Below are 26,732 nucleotides of genomic sequence, written 5' to 3' on the forward strand. Positions count from 1 at the left end.
AAAAGGGAATGTAGGAAGACAACAAAATTCATCTTTGATATAACTCTACAGGGCAGAGCAAGAACAAATGAAAAGACGGGCAGTTCTGATTCCCTACACTGCAGCAGTAAGTCTCAATTTCAGGAACTGGCAATCAAGACTATGTCTGTGAAATGTCTTTTCCCCTCAGTTCCATCCTTTCCTTGGGTGGTTTTCAGTACATCCACAGAAGGCCTCTTCCTCACAGAGAGAGGGATTTTACATTGGCATCATAATCCTTAAAAAAAATAAATAAATAAAAGTAAAAGAAGGGGAGGTGGGGGCTTCCATTAAGAGCAACAAACTAAGTAGTTAAGACTTGAGAAATAGAATTAAAGCCATGGGACCGGAAGAGGATTGGTTGTCTGAGCAAAGGATTCCCAAAAAGCCAAGAAATTAAGTTTCTAGCAAGGCCTCTGTCAAGAGTTATTTATGACCTGCCTGGCTTGTCACACTGCCACACTGTATATAGCAGCTCCAGGAGGGGAGGGGAAGTCTGAAGGGAAAGTATCCAACCTGGCGAGAACATACAGATTCCAGCAGAGCCAACCAAATCCCAAGGTGAAATTGCTTCAGCCTTGCCCCCCGCCCTTCTCCCCCCTGCCCCCCCCCCAAAAGGTATTTCCAGTAAGTGACTTCAATAAAACAGTGGAGAACGATGAAGCTGAGAAAGTGTCATTATTCCACTGAAAAAGGAAAATTCTGGGGCTAAAGGGATTCCATCAGTCTGGAAAAACAAGAAACCTGAATAGCTTCAGGACACAGTCCAGCAAAATGTGAATACTGAATACTAACTAGGATCAGCATCCAAGACTCTTCAGCCTGTCATGTTAGTTGAGAGAGTAACGTATATATAATCTCCATCCTTATATGCAAAAAGGAAGAATCACTTGCAGAAAGGTAACAAGACATAAATATACTAAGATTTAAAACCAACTGTTGCTATAGGAGTAACTAACAACTTGTCACACAAGCAGTATTTGTCATATTTATGACAAAGGCATTAACATCAATTTCAGTAAAAGTTATTCCGAAGGGAGCGATGCTTTTCCCCACAGTCATGCAGATTGGACAGCTGTGGCCAGCAGGGAGACTGGCTATGCAGGCTCAGGCTGCAGCCAAGCAGCCCAGCACAAGAGACATTGCATCCTCTTTAGCCTCACTGATAGCAAACACGAGAGAGAAAAAATCTGACATCTTCAAAGCTGGAGGGAGAAGAAAAAAAGAATTTAATTTCTGTTCTAATACAGTGGTTTAAAAGTCTCATCCTTCTGGAGAGTGATGCTCCTTCATCGCAAAGACTCCTTTCTCATTCAATAAAAGAATCTCTTTGCTGTCTTTTCTGTGCCTCCTCATTCCTTTCTCCAACCTTCTATTTTTAATCAGTGTTATAATCATACTGCTTTTTGGGAAGAAGCTTATAGAAGAAAAAAACAACAACCCTGAACTTTTATTGTGCTGCACAGTGTCCTTGTAAATGTTAAAATTAGAGAGTGTCTGCCTGTCTTTCTCTTACCATCAATCTTGCACACAAAGCATTTTATCTTTTGTCCAACACCTTGTATTCCTTCCCAAAAAGACAAAACATGGGGGTTTAATCTCTGAAATTGTTACACACCTGAACTAAAGACTCACCACTACGTTATTATGGCAACAAAAATAATATAGCTTTAAACAGTACTATGCGTGTAAGAGAAATAAACACAGTAACTCCTACATGATCCAAAGTTGGTTTTCATGCAGAAACTATCATTCTATATTCTGAAGTCTTGGGACACTAGGAGAGCCTACTACAGAAAGAGTAATCACAGCTCCATATTTTTGTCAAATATAACACAAGTTTTAAAAAGCATGATTGAAAGCCAAAACAAAACAAAACACACTAATACTCAACAAGTCTGCTGACAACACTATGTCGCTCTTACTAGTCCAGTGTTAGCGCCACAGTAAATTGCTCCCACAAGTTTTGGCAAACCTTGATATTGTAACGGTGGTGCAAGGTGATCTCAGGCAGAACCTCAAAAGCACTGAAAGAACTGGTTCGATACTTAGCTTTGAATTACTCAGGGACAGCACAGAAATAAGACCGGCTAAATGCATGAAGTCAAAACATACGCTACCGAGAGTTGAACCTGCACTAGCAGGGAATCGCAATGACAGTAAACTAAAAGCAATATTTTTTCTGACAGTCATAAAATAGGATTTAATCTGGACTTTTATGTGTTGTTGTCAGATCTTTAGTCAACTTGTCTTCCATTTCCCAAGAATTTCCCAGTGTAGGCAAGGCCACAGATCAAAATCAAGGGGCAGATTCTGAGTCAACAGTAACAAAGTTATGGTGGATAGTGAGTACGGGGGCGGGGGGAGGAGGAGAATCAAAAACCTGTATGTCTGTGTGTCGGTCTGACAAATTATAGTCGGTGTCTCCAAACATTCATTAAAGAACTTTCATGGAGAAAACAGCCTCTGTAAAAACACTGGAGTTTTGTGAACAGGACAATGTGGCCAGAGGAGAGGGCCGCACAGAGGGTGGGACCGCACTTCTCCAAAGCTGCAATTCCTTATCTTAAGTGGCCAGGAGAAAGAGCACAGTGTACGCGCCTGGAGGAGGGGACCCCACGGAAGATGAGGCTGTGCTTCCATCTTAAGCAGTCATGCCAGCAGGGAAAGAGAGGCAACTCCCCAATAAACCCCCCCCAAACTCACTGACTTATTCCAGAGAACCCCGGGAACGTGAACTGCACATGTGGAGACCACCGACTAACACGTTATAAAAGAAGGGAGAACGAGTTCTCAGCATGTGCCCTCCAGAACTGGATCTCTATGCTGGCTGGACCAACGCTAGACCCAAGACTGGTGAAACCCCTTTCTTCTCTCTTTCTTTCTTTCTCTCTCTCCCTCTTTTTCTTCTCTCTTTTCCACAGTCCCTACACCTCATCCTTTTAAACATAAACCATTGACCAAGTCTGAGACTAGGAGTGGATCTAGCCGCCCCTGGGCTCCTCTTTGAGAAGGAGGCCAGAAAGCAAGGGGGTCTGCTCTGAACCTCGTGACTCAGCGGGAGGGCTCTCCTTCTGACACAGTTTAATGTTCTTTTTTCCGCTTCTTTTTCTACACCTCCCTTCTCTTTTCAAACAGTGGTTTAATAACATAATGCAAGGTTCATATTGATAAGTTCACCTGTACTTGGGCAAGGTGTATTGAGTCTGGCTGAGATGGAGTTAATTCTCCCCATAGCAGCCCTCATAGTGCTGTGCTCTGCATTGGTAGCTAGAAGGGTGTTGATAACACACCAGTGTTTTGGCTACTGCTTAGCAGTGCTGGCACAGCATCAAGGCTGTCCCAATACACAATGTTAGCTAGGTTGAATAAGTGTTGATTGTTGTTTGAACTCCCCTGGTGTCGTTTCACCTTAATTCTAACAAAGGAAATCCACAAACCTGAGTCGCTCCAATTTTGGGACTTGACAGTCTGAGTCAAAATTCACAGGTTGATCAACACCACTGTGGCTTGACCAGCCATTTGGAAAGCAGCGAGACATTCCCAGTAGTTTCAAAGCAGCATAGATTTAATTCCAACATACAGGGCAAAAAACATTACTATGTGGACAAAAGGTTGCAGATGTATGGTTTTTAACTTGGAAATGTAATTAATGATCTTCACCATTAAATGATGACCATTTGCTTTGCAATAATATAAAATGTTCTATTTTTAAGTAGCAAGATAAGACTGAAAAAATAGGAAAGACCAGAAGACAGACATTTGTCTGTAAAAAGAGGTAAAGCAGCTATTTAAAAATGGCTGGCAGACTCTGGCAAAGGTTAGAAATACTTAGTCAAGGCCTCCCTAAGTCACAGTGCAAGCTTCCTCCACTGCTCCCTTGCTCTACACAACCAGCCTATTCCCCTGAGCTGGCAGACACATTCAATGATGCAAGTCTCCTCTGTTCCCGACTTTTAACACCAGACATTGGCTTCACAGAATGGACAAAGTATGGCTAAACAGGATGAAGCTTTCACACACAAGTTACCCTTGCTTACAGAAAGTATTTACAGGAGAAACATTATTCAAAAATTTGAACTGGATTCATGACACATTTCCCCCTTTCCTGTGCCCCAGTCCAAGAGAAGGATTTTGTAGATCCATCACAACCTGTCTATATTAATAGATACTCCAATACCATCCTGCACCTCCCTGTGTTTTGGCTCCAAGCATACACTACAGTAATTAATACAAGCAGCACCTTCTCCAGCAGTATATTTATATAGGATTATGCGGGAAAAGTCCCTGCAGTTAACTCTCTACAAACTCGGGTTTCTCTTCTGGCCAAATAGTCCTTCTCCTACAAGCACACTATTGCACAACGCACAACATACTTTAAAGTGAGCAGGAGAGGGGAATTATTTCCTAGGCTGTTCTCCTCCAACTCTTTGAATGCTTCTAGGTGCAGTTATTTGGCTGTTAAACTTTTCTTCCTGTTTTTCACACCTCCCAGAACAAAGTACAGTGGTGTCCTCAGGGAAGAAGGTACTCCACCAGATCTGTAAAACCAAACACAAATCCATCATCGTAATGAGTCAATTAATTAATCAGCAAGGCATGGCTGGAAGTGACCTGCTGGGAGAGACAGTGGTAAACTTCTCATGTAGTATACAAACTACAAAGAAAAAAAACCTAGAGCAGTCAACAGCAAAGGAAGCATTAATCGCTATTATCACTGGAAACACCATGAAGCTTACCTTAAAAGTTAAACAACCACTTGAGAAGAGCAGCAATTCTCCCTAGTGCATTGCCTGGATTATTTTACCGCTATTGATCACTAAATCATCACAGAAAGAGAAAAGCTTGGCATTCTTTGGTTGGTAGTGGCCCATCTGACATCATTAGAAGCTCATTTAAAACAGCTCTGTAATGTGTCCAGCCATCTCGGGTCCTTCCAGAAGGATGCTTAATACCTCCCTGATGTCTGGAGTCTTAAATGCTCATGAAGTTAGCTTCTCCAGCCTTTTCTAAAAGGGATTTAAAATTATAATTGCAGTGGAACTGCCACTACCAATACAGCCAAGTGTGACAGGTACCCCAAATACTTTCTTGATGTAGTTAAGTCTTTTATACAGCAACCAAAACATGCATTATACATGCAGTAGCAAAACACTAAAAAAAAAAAAAACAAAAAAAACAAAAAACAAATGAAACAAAACCCACAGTATTTTCAAAAACATGGAAGAGGGAGGCAATCTTCAAGTTTTGCAACAGAGCAAAATCTGGTATACAGATTAATGAGTAGCTAAGACCCCTAACTGAGAAGTAACTGGTGATACCAAGTTATACAAACACACAGTGGTTTACATCTTTTCTACAATATTATTTGCTTTCATATCATTTACCTCTATATTTGCATTCATCCATTAATTATTTTATTGGAGCATAATAAACCCAAAGGGGTAATGCAATGTTATACTCAAACACTGCCCATGGATTCAGATACCAACCTATAACTGGAAACGTACAAAGTTCCTGAAGAACAAGTGGAATATGAACATCCACTAAAAATACAGATAGGCATGACAACCAACCACTAAAAAAAAAAAAACAAAACCAAAAAACCCCACCAAAAAAAACCCAAACCCCCCAAAAAACCCAGATTCATGTACTGTTTTATTAATTCAACAGCATAGTCAACATTTTATATACACAGTCAGGAAGTTTAAATAACAATTTCCACTGTCCAAACTGCAAGTAACTGGTATTTTTCCATAGGGACACTCATTGGTCCTATCCTGAAAAGATGCCATTCATACACAACTGGCAATATTCAGCACTCACGAAGATAACTTTCATTTCTGATACTAAGAGTTTTGCCAAAGGCTCCTGAATAGTCTTTTCTACCTAAATACTGTATGGATCAAATCCTACTTCAATGCAACAGGCCTCAGCAAGAATAAGCAAAGTCTCAGGCCTGCAACGCCTCTGTGCAAGCAATTCTGTTGGCACGAGGGAGTGCTCTGTATTGCAGTTTGCCACAGAAGCACAAGATAGTCTGCACCTCTGTTCCTCCTCAGAGAATAACACAAACAGCAGCTTTTTGCAGAAACCACCAGCTCAGGCTGAAGGTAAGCACACCAGTTTTCCAGTCAACCCACTGCCCTACGGATGCGACATTTTCTCTTTTGCATTCTCTGGTCATTCTGACACTTCTTTTCATCTCCATCTTCCAAGAAAACGGCCCTTGGCCTTGGTCCACACAGAAACTTATTTTAATTAAGAACTAACGCAAATCACTATATAAACAACCTAGTACCAGCTTCAGTTTTAGCTAACTCCTGATGACTCTCAGTTTAAAATCTAGACTTGTCTATACACAATTTCTTTTTAAAAAATCCTTTTGAATAAACCATTGTAACTTGTATTTACAGTAGGCCAAAAAGAGTAGGAGATAACTAAAAAAAAGTACTTGCAATATAGGCAAGTTATTTGGCAGTGTAAACCATACTTTGCCTTCTTATACATACATCTCTGCTGCAATGCTGAATTAAAATAGTCTTTTTTTTCCTTCTGAAAAGAAGTTGTATTTTGCAATAATTATTAGCTCTTGGGTTCACTAAAAGAAACGACATTACCATTTCCCACTGCTAAAATTGTGTAATAAAGTAAAATTTAGCCTAGAAACTCAATATAACATGTTCCGTGAATTTCTATTAGCATGCAAAGTGTATGTGATACATACATAGGTAGCTGGATAGGAAGACAGTAAACTGAGCAAGTGGAACCGTGTTCTTTAGAACATACACATATCCAGGCATGTAAACAGTTCAGTGTTTTCCTTGAATGATATTTGGAGAACTGTGCAATATGTGCTCCTGGCTGCAATACACCACAACACAAGTTAGAGACATTCTGCAATCCCTGAGTAGGTGTACAGATAGGTAAACAAACTAAATGGCATTTCAAATGAAAAAAAAGTTCTGTATTATACCACATCTACACCACATAAATGGTGCATCTCAGCAGGGTCATGTCTTTTGCCTCACAACTGTTCAAACAAGGCAGAAAATGTTGCAACCTTTTTATGTTACAAACCCAACCTTTCCTCTCCTCGCCCAGTGAATGGAACACTGTGCCCACACTGTTCCTTTCAAATCCTCAAATTTCTAAAACCAATGCCAAATGCACTTGCAGTAGGATATAGCTCAGTTTATTCAAGCTGAGAGCTGAGGATCTTTGGAGAAGTTAAAAGCTGGTCTGAAGGAAATACACAGTTCCCTCTTTGCAGAGAAGGGTTATGTGGAAGCCAGATACCAGCTGTACGTCAATTTTCTTAAGAAAGCTAAGCAAAATGTATGGTCCTCTCCTATTTGGAAGGCAAGCTACTGCTGTAGGATCTGACTGTACTCTTAAGCTTCAGGGTTTTTACTTCACAGAATGTAAGCCTGATTCTTTGAAAAGCAACAAAATTGTTCTCTTCTCCAGACATCATAGGCACTGCCTCAAGTGGACACCAACAAGGCGCAGCTTCCCAACACCTCACTTCTCTGCACTACTCTGCAGTCACCGTGCTTAACGTGCTGTTTCTCTTTCAGTCTCATCTCTTATTGGTAAATGGGATCATCCATCCAGCATCAGCTCACATCTAAATGTGAGTCTGGGCATTAGCCCTCAGAAAGGTGAGCTCTTGGGGCAAAGGGACAGTCCTCTTAATGACTCTCGAACAGCCCCAAGATTTCATCACAAGTGCTGGTGCGGCAGCATTTCACAGCACATGGGACATTGTTACAGTGAAAGATACTTCGTCTTTACATTGATCAAAGCAAATGAGGATACTAACCCCATTTCATTAAATTAACCTTTTTTCCCATCACTTAAGCTTTACCTGCTCCCCACACCCACGCCCTCCCAGCAAGGCTACAGAGCCTAGGCAAAGCATGCTGCTTAACACAGTCACATTTCACTCTCCCAAGCCAAAAAAATGTACTTATCCTCCCCCTCTACTGCTGCAACACAGCTTCTTCTGCAGAAAGACACCACAGTCCTTGGACTGGTCTAGGTAATCTATGCTCAGGATGAGAATATAACATAATTTAAGTAATTATAATGGTTAAAAGAAAAGCAAGTCTTCAAAGTCTGCAGGGAACACTCCTCCATGGTGACCAAGGGTACTGGGAGAATTCTGAAGTCTATGAACAGGGTCTGATTTGACCTCAATTAGATTTGGATCAGTCCATTGAAATGAATTACTTCTAAGCACTATTCCTGTCCATCAGACTTGACTATTTCACCACTATGTATGAAAGTGCCTCCCTCTCACCCATAAAGATGTAGGAAAAAAAAAAGTACTGAATATGAACGGAATTGTTAATATGCATCTAGCACACAGACCCCGCAGCTGCACTGCCAAGCAAATAAATAAACAAATGCATTTGCTGTGACTAAGTCATCTCTAGCTTTTTTTCCTCAGCTCTAATAGCAACTCACTCTCTTGTGTTTCTAATAAGAGCAACTGTTATCTGGAAACAATCCTCTAAAATTCATTCTTCAGCAGTAATATTCAGGTTTAAACTAATACAGTTTTGCCAAACAAACCTCACCTAGCTCAAAGTAGGATCAGCATAACAAAATTAACAACATTTTAAGTCTTGAAGAGCCTGAAAAAGAAAACTTCAAAGTAAAATGACAGGGTTTAGAGATTGGGTATTTGTGTTCAACCCAATCCTTCCTCCATTGATAGCATGTTTATACTCAAAATCTGCATTGCTTTAGGGAGCAACTGTCACTGTGAATCATAACACTCTGAGAAAGAAATTCATAAGCTATATATACCATGACTCGCATTTCCAAATCATACTCAAGTACAACCAATTTTTACATAACACTAGAAGATGAGACTTCCTTCGGGATACATCCATACATATTTCCCAGAAGAAATCTGTCTTTACCCCAGCACCAAGACTCGGGTGGCACCTGCAGAGCAAGGCCGGTCCTGGCAGACCTCATGCACAGCATTCCCATGAAAGGCTGTGAAGCTTCCAGGCAGTCTCCAGGACTGGGCTCCATCTACCGCAGAACACAAAACATCTGCAGAAAGTCTTTTTCATACGTTTAATGAATTCCAGTGTCTATTTTTTACTCAGTGCTCACAAAATTTTTTATTACAGTATTTATATGAGGTAGCCTGGAGGTGTGTCATAGTCCAATGGAATATAATTATTTTATTAAACTATTACATTTTTAAAATTAATTTAATAAGCTCCTACACAATCTCATTTGGAACAAGAAAAGAGATCTTACAGTAATTAATTCATAGCGCTCTCTCCCAATAGCTCTGGCTTGAAGAGATCAGCAGTCACTTTAGCTGAGCAAAATGCAACTTCTAATCAGATATTTATGAAAATTGTTATAAAATTAAATTTAAAAAAAAAAAAAAAATAACATGGCTTTTCCAAACAAAAGTACAGCTTATAAAAAAATTTAACGCAAGAACCCAGAACTCATCTACATTTACAATGAGAGTTGCAAGTGTCTTAAAGAAAATCCAATGTTAAGTAAAACATGATGCTTTTTATTCTTCTGTGCAAACAGCAACAGTATGCTGAAAGTGACAAGAATCCACCAAGAATCTCTCTTCTCTCAAAAAATTATCCTCACAACAAAAACAAAATTAAAACACAACTGTGGTGTTAACTTAAAATGGTAAAACTTGCCTATATGCTACAGGGGTGTGGAAGGCTTAGTAGAAGATGCCCAAATGGCTTTGGAGTTGCCCCAGAATGGGTGGCAAGCTTCACTCAGGAAGAGAGGGATGCAAGGAATTAGACTCAACCACTGAGCTGGCAAGAGCAGGACCAAGGCAGCCCTTGCTCATCCTCCTCTTGTTCCCTCGACAAGAGCTACCTTAAGTGCTTGTGGCACAAAAAGACCCTCTGGCCTCCTGGCAGCTACCTTGCACCCTCTTGCAGCCCCCCTCCCCGACTCTGCCCCAAAACGTTACACCATTCAGCCACCACTCCCCTTAGATACCTACACACCTCTAGCTCTGTACGTGCCCAAGAGACCACTATACCACAGCAATTCAGCTCAGGCAACAAACTGTTATTTTTGTGCTCTGCATGACTTTCCCTGCAAGGGAGCTCAGAGCTGGGTCTGCAAATGGGATGTCCGTGGCTGTGCTCCAAGCTCTTGCTCCAGTCCTGGTCACTGCCCGTCACCTTGTCCCTGCCCTGCTTGTGAACTCTTGGCTGACTCCTGACTCCACTGCCCAAGTTCCCAGCCAGGCTCCCCAGTTTTATTTCAGCCTTGCCTGCTCCCTGTTACAGCCTCCCCTCCCTGCAGCATTTGAATTACATATAATCCAATTTTCTGTATTTCACTTGAGCTTCTAGACATGGTCTCACCCTGCTGTGCCCCATGGCTTTCCTGGTTACTTCAGCACTAGCATCTGATTCCTGATCAAGGAGTTTTACTTCCTATTGCTATTTACTTCCTACCTTTGTCTTGCAAACACGGTGTAGCTAACATTCCCATGCAGTCACTACAGCACGCATACTCCTCGAAATGTATTGACCTTGCAGTAGGATCCAATGTTACAGAATTTCTTAAATTCATAGGGTCTTTTTCATCAATACTTCTGGCAGAGGTTTTTGTTGGGATGGTTGTTCTTTTGGTTTTGGCTGGGTTTGGGTTTTTTGGTTTTTTAAGCAGATATACTTTCTAGGAGATGCATCAACACAAAACACAGAGAAAGGTACACCAGCACACAAAAGCAAGATGGATATAGCCACACTTCCAAAAGCAGCAGGCCTCTCTTAAACCACAAATGCACCCTACATTTTATTGTTGTGTTTTCCCCCAAAACTATTTGAAAGAGCTAAATAAGATAAAAACTTTTTGCAGCTTATAATCAAAACAGATTAGCAATCCATCAAAACTGTCTAATGAATTAAAAAAATGCTATGCCTACCTATAATACAGTACAGGTAATTAGATCCAAATGATGCTGAGAGGATCACAGCTCAACATAGCTTGACAGACTTTGGGTCCATAAAACAATAAACCATGAGCACTATACTTTATCTGAGTCTAGACTTATTTGAAAGGTATGTAATCAAGTAGCCAGCTTCATACTGAATAGATATCAAACAGATTCTTATTGCCCATTCAGAAGTTGTATCCAAGTTACCGAAACAAACTTTCAGTGAAGAATGATGATCTTGGAGTCCTAATTATCCACCACCCTGCTGCTTCTGTAGTCATTTACACCCATGCAAATCAATACATGACAACTTTCCAGTAATCAAACTAATTTCCACTTTGTATGAATCTCTGAACAAGGTACTGGGCAGCAAAGACATGTTCCTTTTGCCCCTTGAAGAAGTACCAAAGCAGCATGACATAGGTCAACCAAGAGGGATGAGATCTAGCAGGATGGAAGGAAAACCTCTGGGGAATAATCAGTATGAACATAACGTTTTCTGTAACTGTTTTTGCTAGGATTATCCAAGACATGGTGTGAGCATTAGTACTCCCCTGAGCATGCAACTCAGGAGAAGAATCAAACCTTCACAGTATATACATTTACAGCTAGAATATTTTTTAAACTCCTCTCAGTACAGTAGCAAAGTAGTAATACTTTGGTGTGCGTTACCTTTTAGACTTTGATGCACCTTTAAATAGGCATGTCACAATAACATTACCTGAGGCATGCTGCCCAAAATAATCCCAAAACTAATTTTGTTGATGTAAGTGGCTCTGAAACAGGATTATTTTATCTCAGTTTTATTCCAGTTAATCATTTAAATTAGGGCCTGTACACAGTCCTAATGGTCAGAGTCTTCCAACTTAATAAATATACACATTAACAATGAACCACGACTAAATGAAGTCATCACAATGACCTCAGTAATTTAAACATGTTTCAGGAAGGGGCTCAATAATCACTAAAACTGCAAATTTCTGACATAAAAAGATTCCCCCAGAGGGCAGTATTCTACATAAGTAGGCTTCAAACCCAAAAATGTTTATGATAAAGAAAGATTTAAGATCAAGGCTTTGACTGTAAATACACTTCTACACCAATACATAGAAAGATATCAGTCTTCAGAACTTGTTAGTATTTGGTAAAGGCATTTAGCCTTTTGCAGAACTTAACCTTTTAATCAAGTCTGAGTCGTTCCTAAACTGTCATGCAAGTCAAAACCTCTAAGTCATATTGGCTAAAAGAAAAAAAATAAGCTAGACTACATGTGTAATAAAAAGTTATATTAATCATCCTTCCCCATTTCTTAGAAAACTCACCAAGGTATTACCAAAAATTACACCTACCAGGTGCATCCTGGAAAGAAAAAAATATGCTGATTAGGTTTACAAAGATGATCAGCCAAATGCTTTACCACAGAGGATGCATTATGGGTTCTACAGTAACTGTGTGCATTTTCACATCTACTGTGGGGAAGGCTAGAAAAAAAAATATACCATTAACTCAAATAAAACATTTTTGTTACAGATGGAGTTGATCTCAGTGGAACTACAAAATGAATACAATATTATCATAAGAAACAGGATTAGCATCTCTGCATAGATACGAAAACTTAGTTTTATTAACAGCTGCTTAACATATTTGGAAAACAGTAGAAAGCATTCTTCCACCGCTGCTCTACCCACCAGCACCACTACTCCAATAGAACATTATTTTTAATCATTATTTATGTACTTCTGCACAATAGCCTTTGTGCACATAACATGTTTTAAAAACAAATCAACCATTATCACCAACTTCATCTTTTATTCCTGAGCATAACAGCTCCTACCTCTTACCTAGAAAACCTATGAAACGACTTCCTGAAAAGACCTGCCAGAACTTGTTTTTGCAGATTGCTAGACTTGCTAATATCCTACAGAAAGGGTATTGTCCCACCAGTTTGAAAAAGGTCACCTCTAGGTGATTTCAGTCAAAGACATTCAAATAATCTTGACTATTATGATCCTGTATGGAAAGATACCACAAACACAATGCTATTATCTGTCTCTATCCACATGTTTAAGGAGATCACTAGTTATATGTTAACACTATGCGCTATATGGAACTGATTGACAAGAAAACTACTCCAGAGTTAGCAGTCAGCATAACAGACAAATTTGCTATAAGCTTTAATAGAAGCAGTTTGTCCTGGATGTAAGTTGTTTGGGTTTGGTTTCTTTGGAAGTACTAACTAAAGTTTATACACAAGTCAGTTTAAAGGCTCCCATTGATTTTTAAGAGACTTTTAGCCAGGCCCCAAATTCTCCTTGAGGAGAAGTTAAGTTAAATAACTTTTTACTTGAGTGCAGAGATGGCTGGAAATCAGAATTATTGTATTTTGTGGCAAATCCAACCATCAGAAACAGAAAGTCTAAATTAAACATGAAAAATTCCAAGAAATTCAATGGAAAGAAACCTTACACCTATTCATAGACTGACTTGGACACAAGGTACATATTAAAATGCTCAGCAGCACGTGTAATTGACTCCGGGCCTGCACAAGAGAAAAATCTCTGTAAGAAACTTTTCTGGCAAAACTTAGATCCCTGAAAGGCATAAGAAGCTAGGTGAGCCTTCAGGACAGCTTCGTAGGACCCATATGCCTAAATCCTGCACCTGAAACCCATTTTATACACTTAAGTCTTCAGTGAATTGTGGTCTGCATTGCTAAGGATAATTATTATTGATAGCCTGACACAAAAAATTCCAGAAGACTTAAATCCTTCTCACTACAATGTTACCATCTTAGGCACAGCCATACTGGACCTACCAATGTTGCTTTGTTTTCAGGGAAGAGATGGGGGTTAAACCCCAGTCTGAAATGCCTACTGCCCTCCATGAGAAAGGATTTTATGGATAAATGCAACAGTTCCATAGACAAACTGTCCATCTTCAGTGATACTAACTACAGGGTATAATTCATGTGACAAAAGCAGGTCTAGAACCAGTACAGGTTCTCTTCCAACCTGTCTTAACTAGATGCTTAGGAAAAAAACAGTAGTGTATGGAATACAGGTGCAGTGTTATGAAAATATTATAAAGACTACAAACAACTATGCCACAGCAATCCAAAAAATATCTCCAAAATGTTTCTCTTCTGTAGAGCTGGCAAAAAAAAAAAAATTAATTCTAAATAAATAATTAACAGAGAAGATTCTTTTCATTTCTAAGAATTTTTTTTATACTAGCAATAATGGAAAACAGTCTTCTGTGTTGTTAAACAGTCTATTTAAGTTTTTCTTAACAAATAGATACTGGGTTAGATAAAGGTCAATCTAGGCTGGTATCCCAGCTACAGGAGTACATGCATGGGGAGATACATAAGAAGCAGGAAAGCACAAAGTGATCAATCCTCCAGTGTAGCTTCCCAGTGTTCAACCGATTGTAGTTCAGGGACTTTCTAAGCCAGATGCTTTTGGTGCATTGTGAAGCTCTCCTCCATCAATTTGTCATTTTGAACCTGCTTGAACCCATTTGCATTTCTGACTGCCACAGCTTTCTGTAGCTGTTAAGTGCATGATTTAATCCCATGCTGCATCAGAAAATACTTCCATTTATTTTAAACTTGCTGCTATATAGCTATCACTGGGTTTCCCCTATTTCACATTCTGTGAAAGAGAGTGAATATCAGTTCCCTGTTTCTCTCTCCACAATGTTTGGGAATTTACATACATTAAAATAGCACTTGCCAGTTACCTTTTTCCAGACAAACCTGATGAATTTCTCATTTTGTGGCAGTCTCTCCATAGGTAGGCATGTCATTCTTGCCCTTCTCTATACCTTTTTAGGCTCTACTGTATTCTTTAATGTATTCTCTACCTAAATATTTTCCTCTTTTTCTAGGGTACTTACAAATATGCCAAAGAATGCAGTTGTGGTAAAATCACCATTGGGCTAGCAACTAATTAATCAGCTTTAATGAATCTTACATGGTCATAGTTTTAGATTATTAAGTAGCAAGTATCTAAATGTAAGCTTACACAGCAAAAAGCTAAGAGTTACTGGAGAATCATTACAGTCCAGTCTACTGTCTTCTGAAAAAAAGTCTTAGATAGTCATGTTGCATAGACAGATGTAGCATGTATTTAAAACAAATTCTGTCACCACCCTCCAGAACACCAGCTGAAAGAAACTAAGCCTAATTCTTTTTTATTCTAGGTTTGGGTTTTTTCAAAGCTAAAAATGTCACTAAGATAAATACAACTTCTTGAAACAAGACAGCTGGCTATCTTGATATGCTTGCACTGATGAATTCAATTGCAAAACCTAATCCTTGCAGTTCACAGACTAGTAGTATATGATGGGCAAGGACAACTCAACTGGCTTTTAAAGAAAAAAATCTGTGCGTGAAACAGAAGCAAATAGTCTTTGGAAGAACTTCACTGAGAGGTCTCATAGCTCTACTGTGACTGAAGTTAAAGTCTGACTCTGCAGTTCCTACTTCAAAGTTCACTTCATGGGCATAGTCTGCTGTTATTAACGTAATAGAGAGCTGCATTATCCGCTACAGTATCTTGACACAAAGAACCAGGAAGAAAAAAACCCACATGGTCCCAAAAGTTTGTATTGCATGCAAACAAAGCAGAGAGAGAAGCCTGATAAGAACTGACAGGGAAATATTTCGGTTAAAAGTTACAAAATAATTCAGTAGGCATTACATAACAAATTACACAGCCTTCCTACCCATTTATTAAAATGCTTGTACGTGGCAATGTCAGAAGGAACATGCCAGAAGGAAAACAACATCAGTCAACTCCGTTTAGAACCTCACACAAGAAGGCTTGCAAAGCATTACATGTAAAGAAAGAAGAAATCCAGTTCTTCAAGCAGTGTCTTCTGTTCTCCTGACCTAAAAGTGGTTGCAATTAACATTTTATTTGCAAGCATTTGGCCCTGGATTATTCCAAAAGAAAAAGAAATTGCAACACTTGGCAAATAATTTAGCCAACGCATGGTCCATCTTTGGGCTTCTTCGAAAACTGGTCAAGTTCTATGCTCTCTTGCCCTTTCTCTAAGTTTGTCTCCTAACTGTTATACTCTGCTGACTTCAGGCTCCTCATCGCAAAAACCCTTTCTTGCTCCGGTTTAGTGGTAAGACCATTTACCTCTTCCTTGCATTAAAAAAAACAAAACAAAACCAAACCAAAAACCAACCCAAACCCCAACAACTAATGCACATGTATTAGAGAAATTTTCTAAAGCACAAGAGCAGCTACAACCATTTCTCATTAATGCTATTTCAAATTTACCTCAATCTACAAAGCTGTGAACATTAGCAAAGCAAAATGGGAATAAAAATATTCCAGCTACCTTTTGTTCTTTTTATATAAATGAGTTCTCTTGTTTCTGAAGTCAAATATAGCGCACATGAATGCACTGAAGATTATCTAGAAGGGTTCATATTTTACTTGCAGTGTATGCCAAATGTAATTTGCTGCAGGAAAGGTTTTTAAAGCAAGTCCCTGTTCAGTCCTTTATACTTCACAGCTAGAATACAGATGCCAAAACACTCCAATGTAAGCAAGTCTGGCTTCCACTGGAATTGCGCTCTCAGATGCTAACCTTGAAACTTGCAGAGCTCTAAAAGATAGCTGGGGAAAAAATGCTTTTAAAAGTATACTTTGATCATCTAAATCTACAGAATTTTAACTTTTTGCTTAATGCAGCGAGACCACTCATGCTTAAAGTACACCTTTAAATAATTGGGAGAGAAATGGGAAAACAGGGCAAAAGTGTTCAACTCCTGCAGAATAGGAGCTTCCCTTATTGTACAACTTCCTTTGCTTTCTTAAACCTCCTTTTTCAGCTGATAAGATCAGCTTAAAGAAAGCAATGGAATACTATTCTGACTATAGATTTATATGAACTTATAGACTTTTTAGAGTAAAATAAATATAGTAAAACATTGTAAAATTAATTCCCCTGCAAAACATACAATGCTTAAACAGAACTCCTGCATGTTAAAGTCCTGAAAAAACAGAAAAGGTAAAATAAGTTGGGGGTTTTTTTTATCTTAATTCAATCTAAAATTTGCATTCAACACCTGATGAACATTTCCTAGGACATCGGAAATTCCTGAAAGATGCAGACAAATAAATTACTTAATTCCCATCCCAAGTGAAAAGTATTTTCCATTCACTAGTATAATGCCAAAGGAAAGCTGTGATGCAAAACACCTTTGTATACCACTGAGACAACCTTGTGGGAAAATGAACGTCACGCTCTGTACAGGGTCCCAACAGCATGCCTTAGAGATGCATAGCCTGTAAATTCTCAAGTTCAGATACCTGCTATCAGACACAACTATGTTACCTAATTTAATTCATCATCTTAACAACTAAATTTAAGATGAATGATGGTATTTTTCATTCTATTTCTATCATAAGACCATTCCAGACCCTTACAGTGATTCAATAACTTTCTTGTTTCCACATTGGGTCTATGCATAGGCATCCTTTGTTCTAAAGGCAATGCTGTCCTAGAATTTTTCCCTCATACAGTATTCAATCCATTGACCTTATCAGTCCATCCTCATTATCTTTCTTTGCACCTGCTCCAGTTTCAATGCACCATCCCTAAGCACAGGAAACCGAGTTTACCCAGTATTTCAGATGAGGCCTTGCCAGTTCCTTATATAACAACATTAATACTTTCTTATCTCTGTCAGAAACCTCTCTGCTAATAAACACCATCCCAGGATGTATCTCGAGAAATTTCCTCCAGCTGGAAGACAGATCATTATCAATCTCAGTAGTATTGCTAAATATCAACCTGTAGTGAAAATGCTACGCAGTCATTAAAACTTACCTACCATTTGTGACATTAAAATGTTATCTACCACAGAACTGGTACAGTCTGTAAAAACAATGATATGTTCTTCAATTTAAATCCAAGATTGTGCATTTTCAATTTTTGAAACCATCACACAATTCCAAGAGAAAATACCATTTCCATACCAGAACAGTTACAGAACTTTGGTCCTGATTTTGTAAAGCATTTATGTAACTTCAGATTGGAAGCATTCCCATCACATTCAGTGGCTGTCTTCAGAAGACTAAAACCACACTTGAATGCTTTGTTGGACTTAATGGGATAGTATTTCAAGGTGGAACTTTCAAAGGATCCTCGAGACTCTCTTGCACTTAACTACCTCAGACTCCTATGAATGTTAAAAGCTTTAAAATGCAAAAAGCAAATATTTTGTTTATCCATTCCTCCTTTGAATGGATATACCAAGATCTAAGAGCTAAGCATATGTTCTTTGCTTCTTGCCTTGAGCTAGAGCTCTGCCCAGTGCCTTCACACATTTACAGAAGTGAAGTCTCATTTTCCAGTGTTCTCCCGATGCCTTCCAAGTGCAAATCACTACAAGAGGATCACGTGTGACCATATGCTAAATTAAGTTTGCCCAGGAGACCATTCATCATCTCCCCAGAAACTAGCGATTAGCCTGTATACTTGCAAGGAGATACCATTTAATTCGAAACCACATAGTTTATTCTTAAAAATTAAACTGGGGAAAAAAAAAAACCACACAGATACGCATAATCATAAGGCCATTTCCCCTACCGGATTATAATAAAGGCGGAGGCTTTTAAGATCACGCCCGACCTGTTAATTTCACATAAAGGGTGTTAAACACACGGTGCTGCTCCGTAGCAATCTGTACTACATTCAGTCTCCAAACACGCCTTCTGTTAACTTGTGACACCGCACATTTTGCTACTCAAGAGCAAAGAAAACCATCGCGGCAGAAGCTACTCACTCTGCCTCCAGGTGCTTCATAAATACCACATAAGAACAGATACGAGCTGCTACACAAAAACTTTGCAACTCCCTGGGAAGCTGCCCCGCTGCGAAATCCACGGGGCGCGCACGAGTGCGGGCGGGACCCCGACGCCCCTCAGGGCGCCCCACCACAGACCACCACCTCCGCGGCCCGCTCCCCCGCGACCGGCCGGCCGGGCGCCCCCGAGGACACCCCCTCCAGCAAGCCGCTCGGTGCGGGGACGCACCTGCCCCCGGGGGGGGCTCCGGGGAGGCAGCGCCGCAGCCCCGTCGCCCTTCCTCGGTGCCGGCGGCGAGCGGAGCGGCAGCCTCAGCCGCGCGGAGGGTGCGCGCAGCCCCTCGCCGGCGGGCTCCCACCGCCCCGCCGCCCTCCCCGGCTCGTTCCCCTGCCAGCCCCCCGCCGCCCGGCGGGCAGGGGCGCGCCGGAGGGCGGCTGCGGCCCGGGCGACCCGCGGCGGCCGGACCCGCGGAAACTTCCCGCCCTCACCTTGATGATGCTGCTCCTCCGCGGGGTGGCCTTGGCCGCCTCCAGCAGGCAGGCGTCGGGGTCGGGTGCCGCCGCCGTCCCCAGGCTGCCGCCGGGGAAGCGCTCGGCGGTGCCGACGGCCGAGACGCCGCTGCGCCGCTCCCGCCTCCTGCCCGCGGCCGCCGCCGGGGCGTCCAGCGAAGCCGGCTCGGGCTCCTCCTCGGCACGGTGAGCGGCGTCGGGAGGGGCGCGGCCCGCCGCCGGCTGCTCCCTGCTGCCGGCAGCCTCTGCCATCGCCCCGGCGAGCGGCGGCAACTTCTCCGGGGCGCTGAGAGGGCGTGGGGGACACGCGCACACGGACGGACGGACGGCGTCCCGCGGCGCTCCCCTCACGGCACGGCGGCGGCAGCGCCAACTTTCCCCGGAGGAGCCATCCCCGTCCTCCGCAGCTGAGGGTGCCCGCGCGGAACTCCGCAGCCCCCGCGGCGACGGAGGAACGGGGAGGGTGGCGCGGCTCCGCGCCGCGGGGACGGCGCAAAGTGGCGGGGCGGGGCGGGGAGAAGCGGGGCGGGGGAAGCGGGGCGGCGGGGCCGGGAGCCCGGCGGGGCTGCCGCGGGGAGCGCCGTGCGGGCGGCGCGCGCGCGCGCGCAGGAAGTGCCGCCGCGGCACCGCTCTGTTGTGACAGGAGCCGGGCGTGTTTTGACAGGCGGCGTTGACGGACGCGGCGACGGACCACTCAGCACTGTGGCGGCCCCCCGGGGGCGCCGCGGCGGCCAATAGTATTTGGCGAAGGGCGTGCCCGCGGGACGCCTGGATGGGCGTTCTGGGCGGGGCGGCGCGGCGCGGCGAACGGCCGAGGGGCAGGTACGGCGGGAGGGAGCGAGGGAGTGAGTGGGGAGCTGTAAAAGCTGATCGCACCCGCCGCAGCTCCCGTCCTGTCCCGTCCCCTCCGTCTGTGGGGAGCGTGCCGGGAGAGCCGCCCGAGTGCTTCCCCGCGCGTATTTTAGGAAGGTGCCGGCTGCGCCCGTGTCAGGGCAAAAGCAGCGTGTGAGGAAAGGGCGGCTAGGTGAACTCCCCCTCAAGCCCGCAGCCCGCGTAGCCGCGGCGTTCGTGCGGCGACGCTCGCGTTAGGAGCTCGGCCGAGGAGAGGCGGGGACGCCGCCAGGTCGGCGGCGCGCGGTTAGCGAGGGAGCGCCGCCACCGCCGGCCGCGGGGCTGGTGTCGCGAAGGGGAGCGCCGCGCTCGGGCCCCCGCTGCTGCGGGCGGGCCAGCCGAGCGGGCGCGCGGCGTGAGGGGGGTCTCGCAAAAGACGGCAAAGACTCGCGTGGGGACCCTCCGTCGCTTGAAAATGAGCCCACGACAAGGCGAGTCGTGCGGGGCTGCGACCTCGCCCCGCCTGCTCCCCTCAGCTCGCTCCCCTCAGCTCGCTCCCCTCAGCTCGCTCCCCTCAGCTCGCTCCCCTCAGCTCGCTCCCCTCAGCTCGCTCCCCTCAGCTCGCTCCCCTCAGCTCGCTCCCCTCGCGGCCGCCGGCCCGGGGCGGGGGCCCTCACCCGCCGCGGGGCCGCCGGCGCTCGCCGTTGCAGGGCCGACACCGCCCCCTGGCGGTGCGGTGCGGAGCGGCCGGTCCGGTTCCTGCGCCCCGCTCCCGCCGCGGCCCCGGGACCAAGTACCGTCCCGGGTGCGGCGCCTCAGCGGGAGGCGGAGAAGAGGAGTCATCCAGGAAAGGTTATCCCCAGGCAGCCAAGCCAAGAGCCGTGGTCAGCCCTGAAGAGTTAGTGCGAGCGTGGTGGTGTCCTTCACGATTCTTCGGGTGGTATTTAGTTAACAACGAGATTATCTGCGTGGAGACCTCGGGAAAGATGGGGTAAGGGGGAGTGCAGCAAGGGTAAAAGCAAAGGAAAGAGGAAAGCAGGAGAGACAGTTGAGAAAGAGATATAGAAATAGAATAGAGATATAGAATATAGAGGTATAGAAAGATGGAAAATAGGAGGGGTAGGGCTGGGCAAGCTGAGAGTCACTGGAGGTGTAAGACTACTCAAAATTACAGCTATCGGCTTTAAAGGCAGTAAGACTCAGTGGAAAATTTCATTTCTGTCTGGTTTCTAAAGTAATTTCCTAATGAATGTGTTAGGCACCTGTTGGCAGTCAATGGTTAAGCAGGAAAGAGTAAGAGGTAACCTCCTTACCCCAGCCAGTCATTAGCTACTAACAAATGCCTAGCTACAGGACATAATTGCCGCTTAAAGGATGTGAAATTTTTCTATACATATATGCATTATATAATATTTATAATTCCATGTAAAAAACCCCAGAACTTCTGTCAAGGTTACCAAGGCGTTTATCATGTTCAACACAAAGAAATGCTAATTGGGGGACAGATGTAAATACCACTGAACTTTTTTTCATGAGCTTCCATCTAAATTTGATGTGAAAAACATGTCATAACACATGTATACAACAGTTGTTTGGGGTTTTTTTTTGTGAGAAAGGCAATAAAATAAGTAACCCTAAAAGAAGATATAAAATAGTCACATTAAAGAAATATTTATCTTAAAAAATACTGGAGAGGAAAGTCTGGTAAGGGACTAGAGGACTCAGCCCCAGCCTGCATTGTACAAGAGAGAGAACATGATACCAAGTCACTGCAGCAAAGGGGGGGGGGGAACAAACCAAATAAAAGCTTATGGTTGCGTATCCACATACTGTCACACAGACTGATCTAAGACTAATTTAAAGAGAATGGAAAAGGTAACTACTGTGCAGTATGTTACTAGAGGGAATTACTACTTCATGTAGAAATATGTTGCAGCTTTTTCATATATCTTGTGAAATCATATGAAGTTTAATCACTGGTTTAATTATTTGAAAACAGCAAAGTATTCTCATAGCTGGAGTCTGCTGCATCTACCAGAAACTGTCTGTAGCATGTTGCACAGACAGATGCATATAACATATTAAAGAACTTTATCCTTTCTAGGATATGTCTTACACATTTCAAATTAGAGGGGTGTTTGTTGTCCAATGCATTTGTCTTCTGAGATCAAAAGTTTAAAATAATTTAATTCTCACCTTAAATTACAGCCTTTGATATCTGAAGTCTTTAACTGAAAAGAGTTAACTAAGAGAGAAGGGGTTTTGTTAAATTTAAAAAAAAAACATTTACACTGCTTGATTCAATGTCTCCTAATTTTTTTGTTAATTCTTGTTTTGCCTTGCTTCCTACTTTGTTGAAAGACCCTCACTATACTTACACATGCCATTTTATTTTCTAGGTAGTATAAATGTTGTGTCTTCTCTAACTTAGCAAGAAGTACTTTTGTGATACACCTCTATCTTAATGATGTCCTTGTTCCAGCTGAAGTCACTGATGAATTCTTTTCACTGTCTGATAGTCCTTTCAGGCTAATCCAGTGTTTTTAATAATTAGAATACTTCAGTTATGGAAGATTCCTGCCAATTCTTAGCTCCGAGGCATAATCCTTAATTTTAGCAGTATTGTTTGCCCAAACAGATATGCCAATTAAGTATGAGAAAGGTAAGATCAGGACCTCAATTAGCTCATGTTTAAACCTATTTTACAGCCACTGCTTGCTATATAGACACAGGAGACACAGGCCCAAGCCCTTGGAGTGGAACGTATTGATTTCTCTATGGAGATCAGTGTATATAAAAAAGATCATTAGCACTGCAAAGAGCCACCCAAAAGTTAGCAAACACCAGTATTAAGGTTAGTGGTCCCAGTGTGCAGTTTAATATCCTTTGGTGCGAATGTTGCAATCATGTATAAAATACTATAGGACTGTGGCTTCTCTCACTGCATGGGATAATCCCTGTGAATGAGACTGCTTTCCTCACCTTGAGCCCTATCCCAGTTCTTCTCATCTTCCTCCAGACAGGACATTTTACTGTCACCCACCTCCTTGTCCTCTGAGCTGCAGCAAGGTGTTCTGGCACTCAGCGTCTCTTCTTCTCCCTCCTTCCCCTACCTGGATCCTCCTAGTTACTGCTACCATGTTTTGCTCACCAGCTGCTGTGGACCACTCAGCACAAGAGACCTGAGAGGACTACTGGACACCCTTGCCAGAATGGTTGCGGCATTTTTTGCCACTGTTGGGAGTACTTCTTTTACTGCTCCTGCTATGGACTTACTTTACCCATTTGCTCCCTCTCCTGCAGGCTCAGGTCCTACCACTGTGTGTTCAACCAACATAGTTTCCTTCACCCCCAGCCTGGGCGTAGTGATGGGTCACTGCAAGCAGGAGAGAACGTCGTTGCTCATGGCTCTGCTCGTTGACTTTGACCGTGATACAGCAGAACTGCTCCACAGCTGCAGAGAAGACTGAATGGAGCTCAGGGTAGGTAGTGCCTGGCATGAAAAGGGGAGTAAAATCTGAGATACAGAGATTCTGTAAACAAATTTTTCAGAGGCATAGCAGGTAGCAACATTTGAACCAAATTTTGTAGACAGGAAAGAGCACATCCCTGATAAGGAAGCTATTCTTCTACCAAATCTAGCATCAGTTGTAAAAAAAGGTGACACAAGAGTTTTTCTAAGGGAGGATGGTAAAATGTCACCTGTTGGTTTGTTTTTGTAAAAAAATTTTAAAAACTTTTTTTCATATTCTTATTTTCAAGGGTAGATGTTTGACAAGAATCCATTTCCCTTACAAAAAATATGAGTCATCCACCCACCTTCAAATTTTTGGCCAAAGGGATTGACGTTTGGGAAGTTAACAACTAATTGAAAATAAGGTTTTTAATAGACAGCATCAGATAATCCCAGAAGTGGTGCTACAACCTAGGCAAAACATAGATAGAGTTTATTCATTTGTGGAACTAGTGAAGCTTTCTCAAGTTCCCCATGTTTAGCTGCAAGTTCCTTAAGTTTAGGGGAGGGAAGAGAAGGTATGTTGTACACCTTGTTAACAGGAATTGTCTTGGGGATTTGGAGGAGTCTTAAAGATGAATTCTTATTCAAGTCTAATGATACTTAATAATAATGGCTTTTGTTTAAGGTAGGTGGTAATTCCACTTAATGAGAACATTTACCAATGACTAGCTTTTTCACAGAGCTCTTTTTAACTTCTCTGATCATTGCTTTTAGTATTTCTTTGGCTGTAACACATGCATAGAAATCTTAATTGTAGTTGTTGCTACCTTTCAGGCTATGTGAACTTACTTGTTAACTGCTATGAACAGCATGATCCAATAGGTGTATGCCATTTTCCCCTTTCTTTGGTAATTACCTATCAACAGGTACAATTTCATGCCACCATACTATGTCACAGCCTTTCATAATCTTGCTAGCTCAATGGAGATATTCAGTGTTAGAAATATATGTGGCACCATGGTTCCCATGCACTTACATGCAATTTTTGGGGAACATTTGGATTATCATGAACTATGCAGCTGCTGAGAAAGCAGCATTAGTGTTAAATGATACTTACTAGCCAGGAATTCTTCTTACTGAGGATAGAAAGCATTCTGGTAATATCCCAGTTAAAGAGCTACTGTTATGGTCTTTAAACTTGCCAGCTCAAAAGAAAATTGCTAGCAACATCAGCAGTAGCCATATTCATATCTACTTTGCAGTTAAAGACTTTGGAGGAAATTTGGTCAGTATACCAAGCATGGAATTTAGGCTATTCTTCTGGCAGTTAATCAGACACACAACCTTCCTCTTAACATGTGCACTCTAAAAGATTTTGCATTGCTCAACTAGGTTTTGTCATGACCAAGTTAAATCATGTGCAGCCTGGACCACTGAGGGGATATGCACTAGCCTGACCATCAGGAGAAAAGATTACTCATTTGAATTCATTCTGGGGGCTCCTGACAATGATGTGAGGAAAAGTATCAAATAATCTAATAGGAGTGGATTTGTACAGGGAGAGCATTGGTGCTGAGAGCCTGACATCCATACCATAGGCATTTTGGGTGGGGGTTACTTGAGAAAAGCCCTAGTCCAGTCCCATGGATAGAATAGCTGCACACACGAGTACAGTAGCGGCATTCCTGTGGCACAATATCTCTTTTCGTTTCAGCTGAGAAGTCAGTTTGCACACTCAGAAACTGCTCTGTGATGTGAACCAAGTACGTAAGTTAGGGTGATCAGGAGATTTGCTTCAAAATTGCACCCTTGATCCAAACAAAAATGCTAAACCAGGCGCACCCAAAGTATGTCAGTATTAGAACTACATTGCTATCTTTAGAACACCTGTGCCTGACTGGCTACCCAAGGAAAGAGTGTAAAGAGCTATGCCCATATCTGCCTCATTTCAAAGAAAGCTGGTTTCCTATGAAAAAAGTCAAGGCAGTGTTGCCCAGGAAGATTTTTGACAGCTTTGACACTGGCTTAAAGTGGTAGTAGATGCCAGCAGAGAACAGGTACCCTCTAAAGTCTATTCTTTCTATAATGGAACTAAAGTTATAGGCAGACTTTGGCCTAGTCTTTAATACCACTTGCAAATACAAGCTTACATGTAGCTAGATAGATGGATTCGAAAACTTGGTAAAAACATTTATGCCTGTTTCTCATGCATGCAAATTTGGCCCATCTCTAAGTTCATTAGAAAAAGTAATCTCAAAGAAAAAAAAAAAGCTATATAATTATGATCAAAATGTAATCCTCAAAATAACTTAAATTCCTCTGGTATTAATTGAACAGGATTTTAAGAAGATTCAAAATGCTTTCCATCAGGGATGAAGTATATTTAATCTTTTATTGCAAAATCTCTTGTTCCTTAATATCAGGTTAGAAGATATTCTAAGGACATGGAAAAGAAAGGCTCATGACTAATCTATGTAAGCTTATTTTCCTGAAATTTGCCACTGTGAGAGTACTAACATGCGTAAATTGAAAGCATTGTTAACCACTGTTTATCTATATTTTTTCTGAGTGGGGTTAAATAAGCTGGTAGTTGAAATCCGTAGCCTATACTAACTCCCACTGTAGTTTGCAGCAGGATTAGCAGAAGTGAAGCATTCTGCAAATAAAGGGCCAGGAGAGCTTTACTCCCAAATGCAGAGTTTTACAGACAAATCCACAGTAAAAGTGGAAAATTATACCTGTGTTGAGCAAACTTAAAAAGACACCTGTTTACATTGTGGTTTGGAAGAATCCTCTAATTTCAACCAGTTACCCTCTCTTTGTCTAATCTCAGATGTACAGTCCGACTCAGTAGCAAGATTTGGGGAGGTTAAAAACTGAAGTATAGTAACTCTTCAGGTGATACTGCTGTTGTCAAAAGACAGCAGGACTTTTCCCGTATATACTCTGGAAGTGTGATGTCCAAAGATGCCAAGAAGTGGGTTTTGAGCAGATATTACACACAATGAGGCTCAGTGAACCATACTTGAACACAGCACTTCTCAAAGGTTTGTGATTTTGGGGAGGATAGGAAAAATGAAAGGAAGAATGATGTCTCTTGTTTTGTAAATCCCCAGGTC

At 42.3% G+C, this 26,732-nt stretch overlaps 1 protein-coding gene across 5 annotated transcripts in view; it reads right to left on the bottom strand.

Annotated features, from left to right (window-relative positions):
- Window positions 1-20,246, bottom strand: part of PLCL1 (phospholipase C like 1 (inactive)) — a 256,880-nt gene extending 236,634 nt beyond the window's left edge. For 3 of the 5 annotated variants that reach the window (XR_011324390.1, XR_011324388.1, XR_011324389.1), the window contains exon 1: window positions 19,305-20,246. Coding sequence is in view for 1 of the 5 variants with exons in the window: in XM_069781807.1 (XP_069637908.1) it covers window positions 19,305-19,577 (273 nt within the window). In the remaining 4 variants the exon portion in view is untranslated. Of the gene's footprint in view, window positions 1-4,394; window positions 4,560-19,304 lie in introns of all 5 variants that reach the window. The other 2 variants (XM_069781808.1, XM_069781807.1) reach the window with 2 other exon arrangements.
- Between the last annotated feature and the right edge of the window lie 6,486 nt (window positions 20,247-26,732).

This window comes from Haliaeetus albicilla, chromosome 4, assembly GCF_947461875.1.
Source record: "Haliaeetus albicilla chromosome 4, bHalAlb1.1, whole genome shotgun sequence".
Taxonomy (NCBI): Eukaryota; Metazoa; Chordata; class Aves; order Accipitriformes; family Accipitridae; genus Haliaeetus; species Haliaeetus albicilla.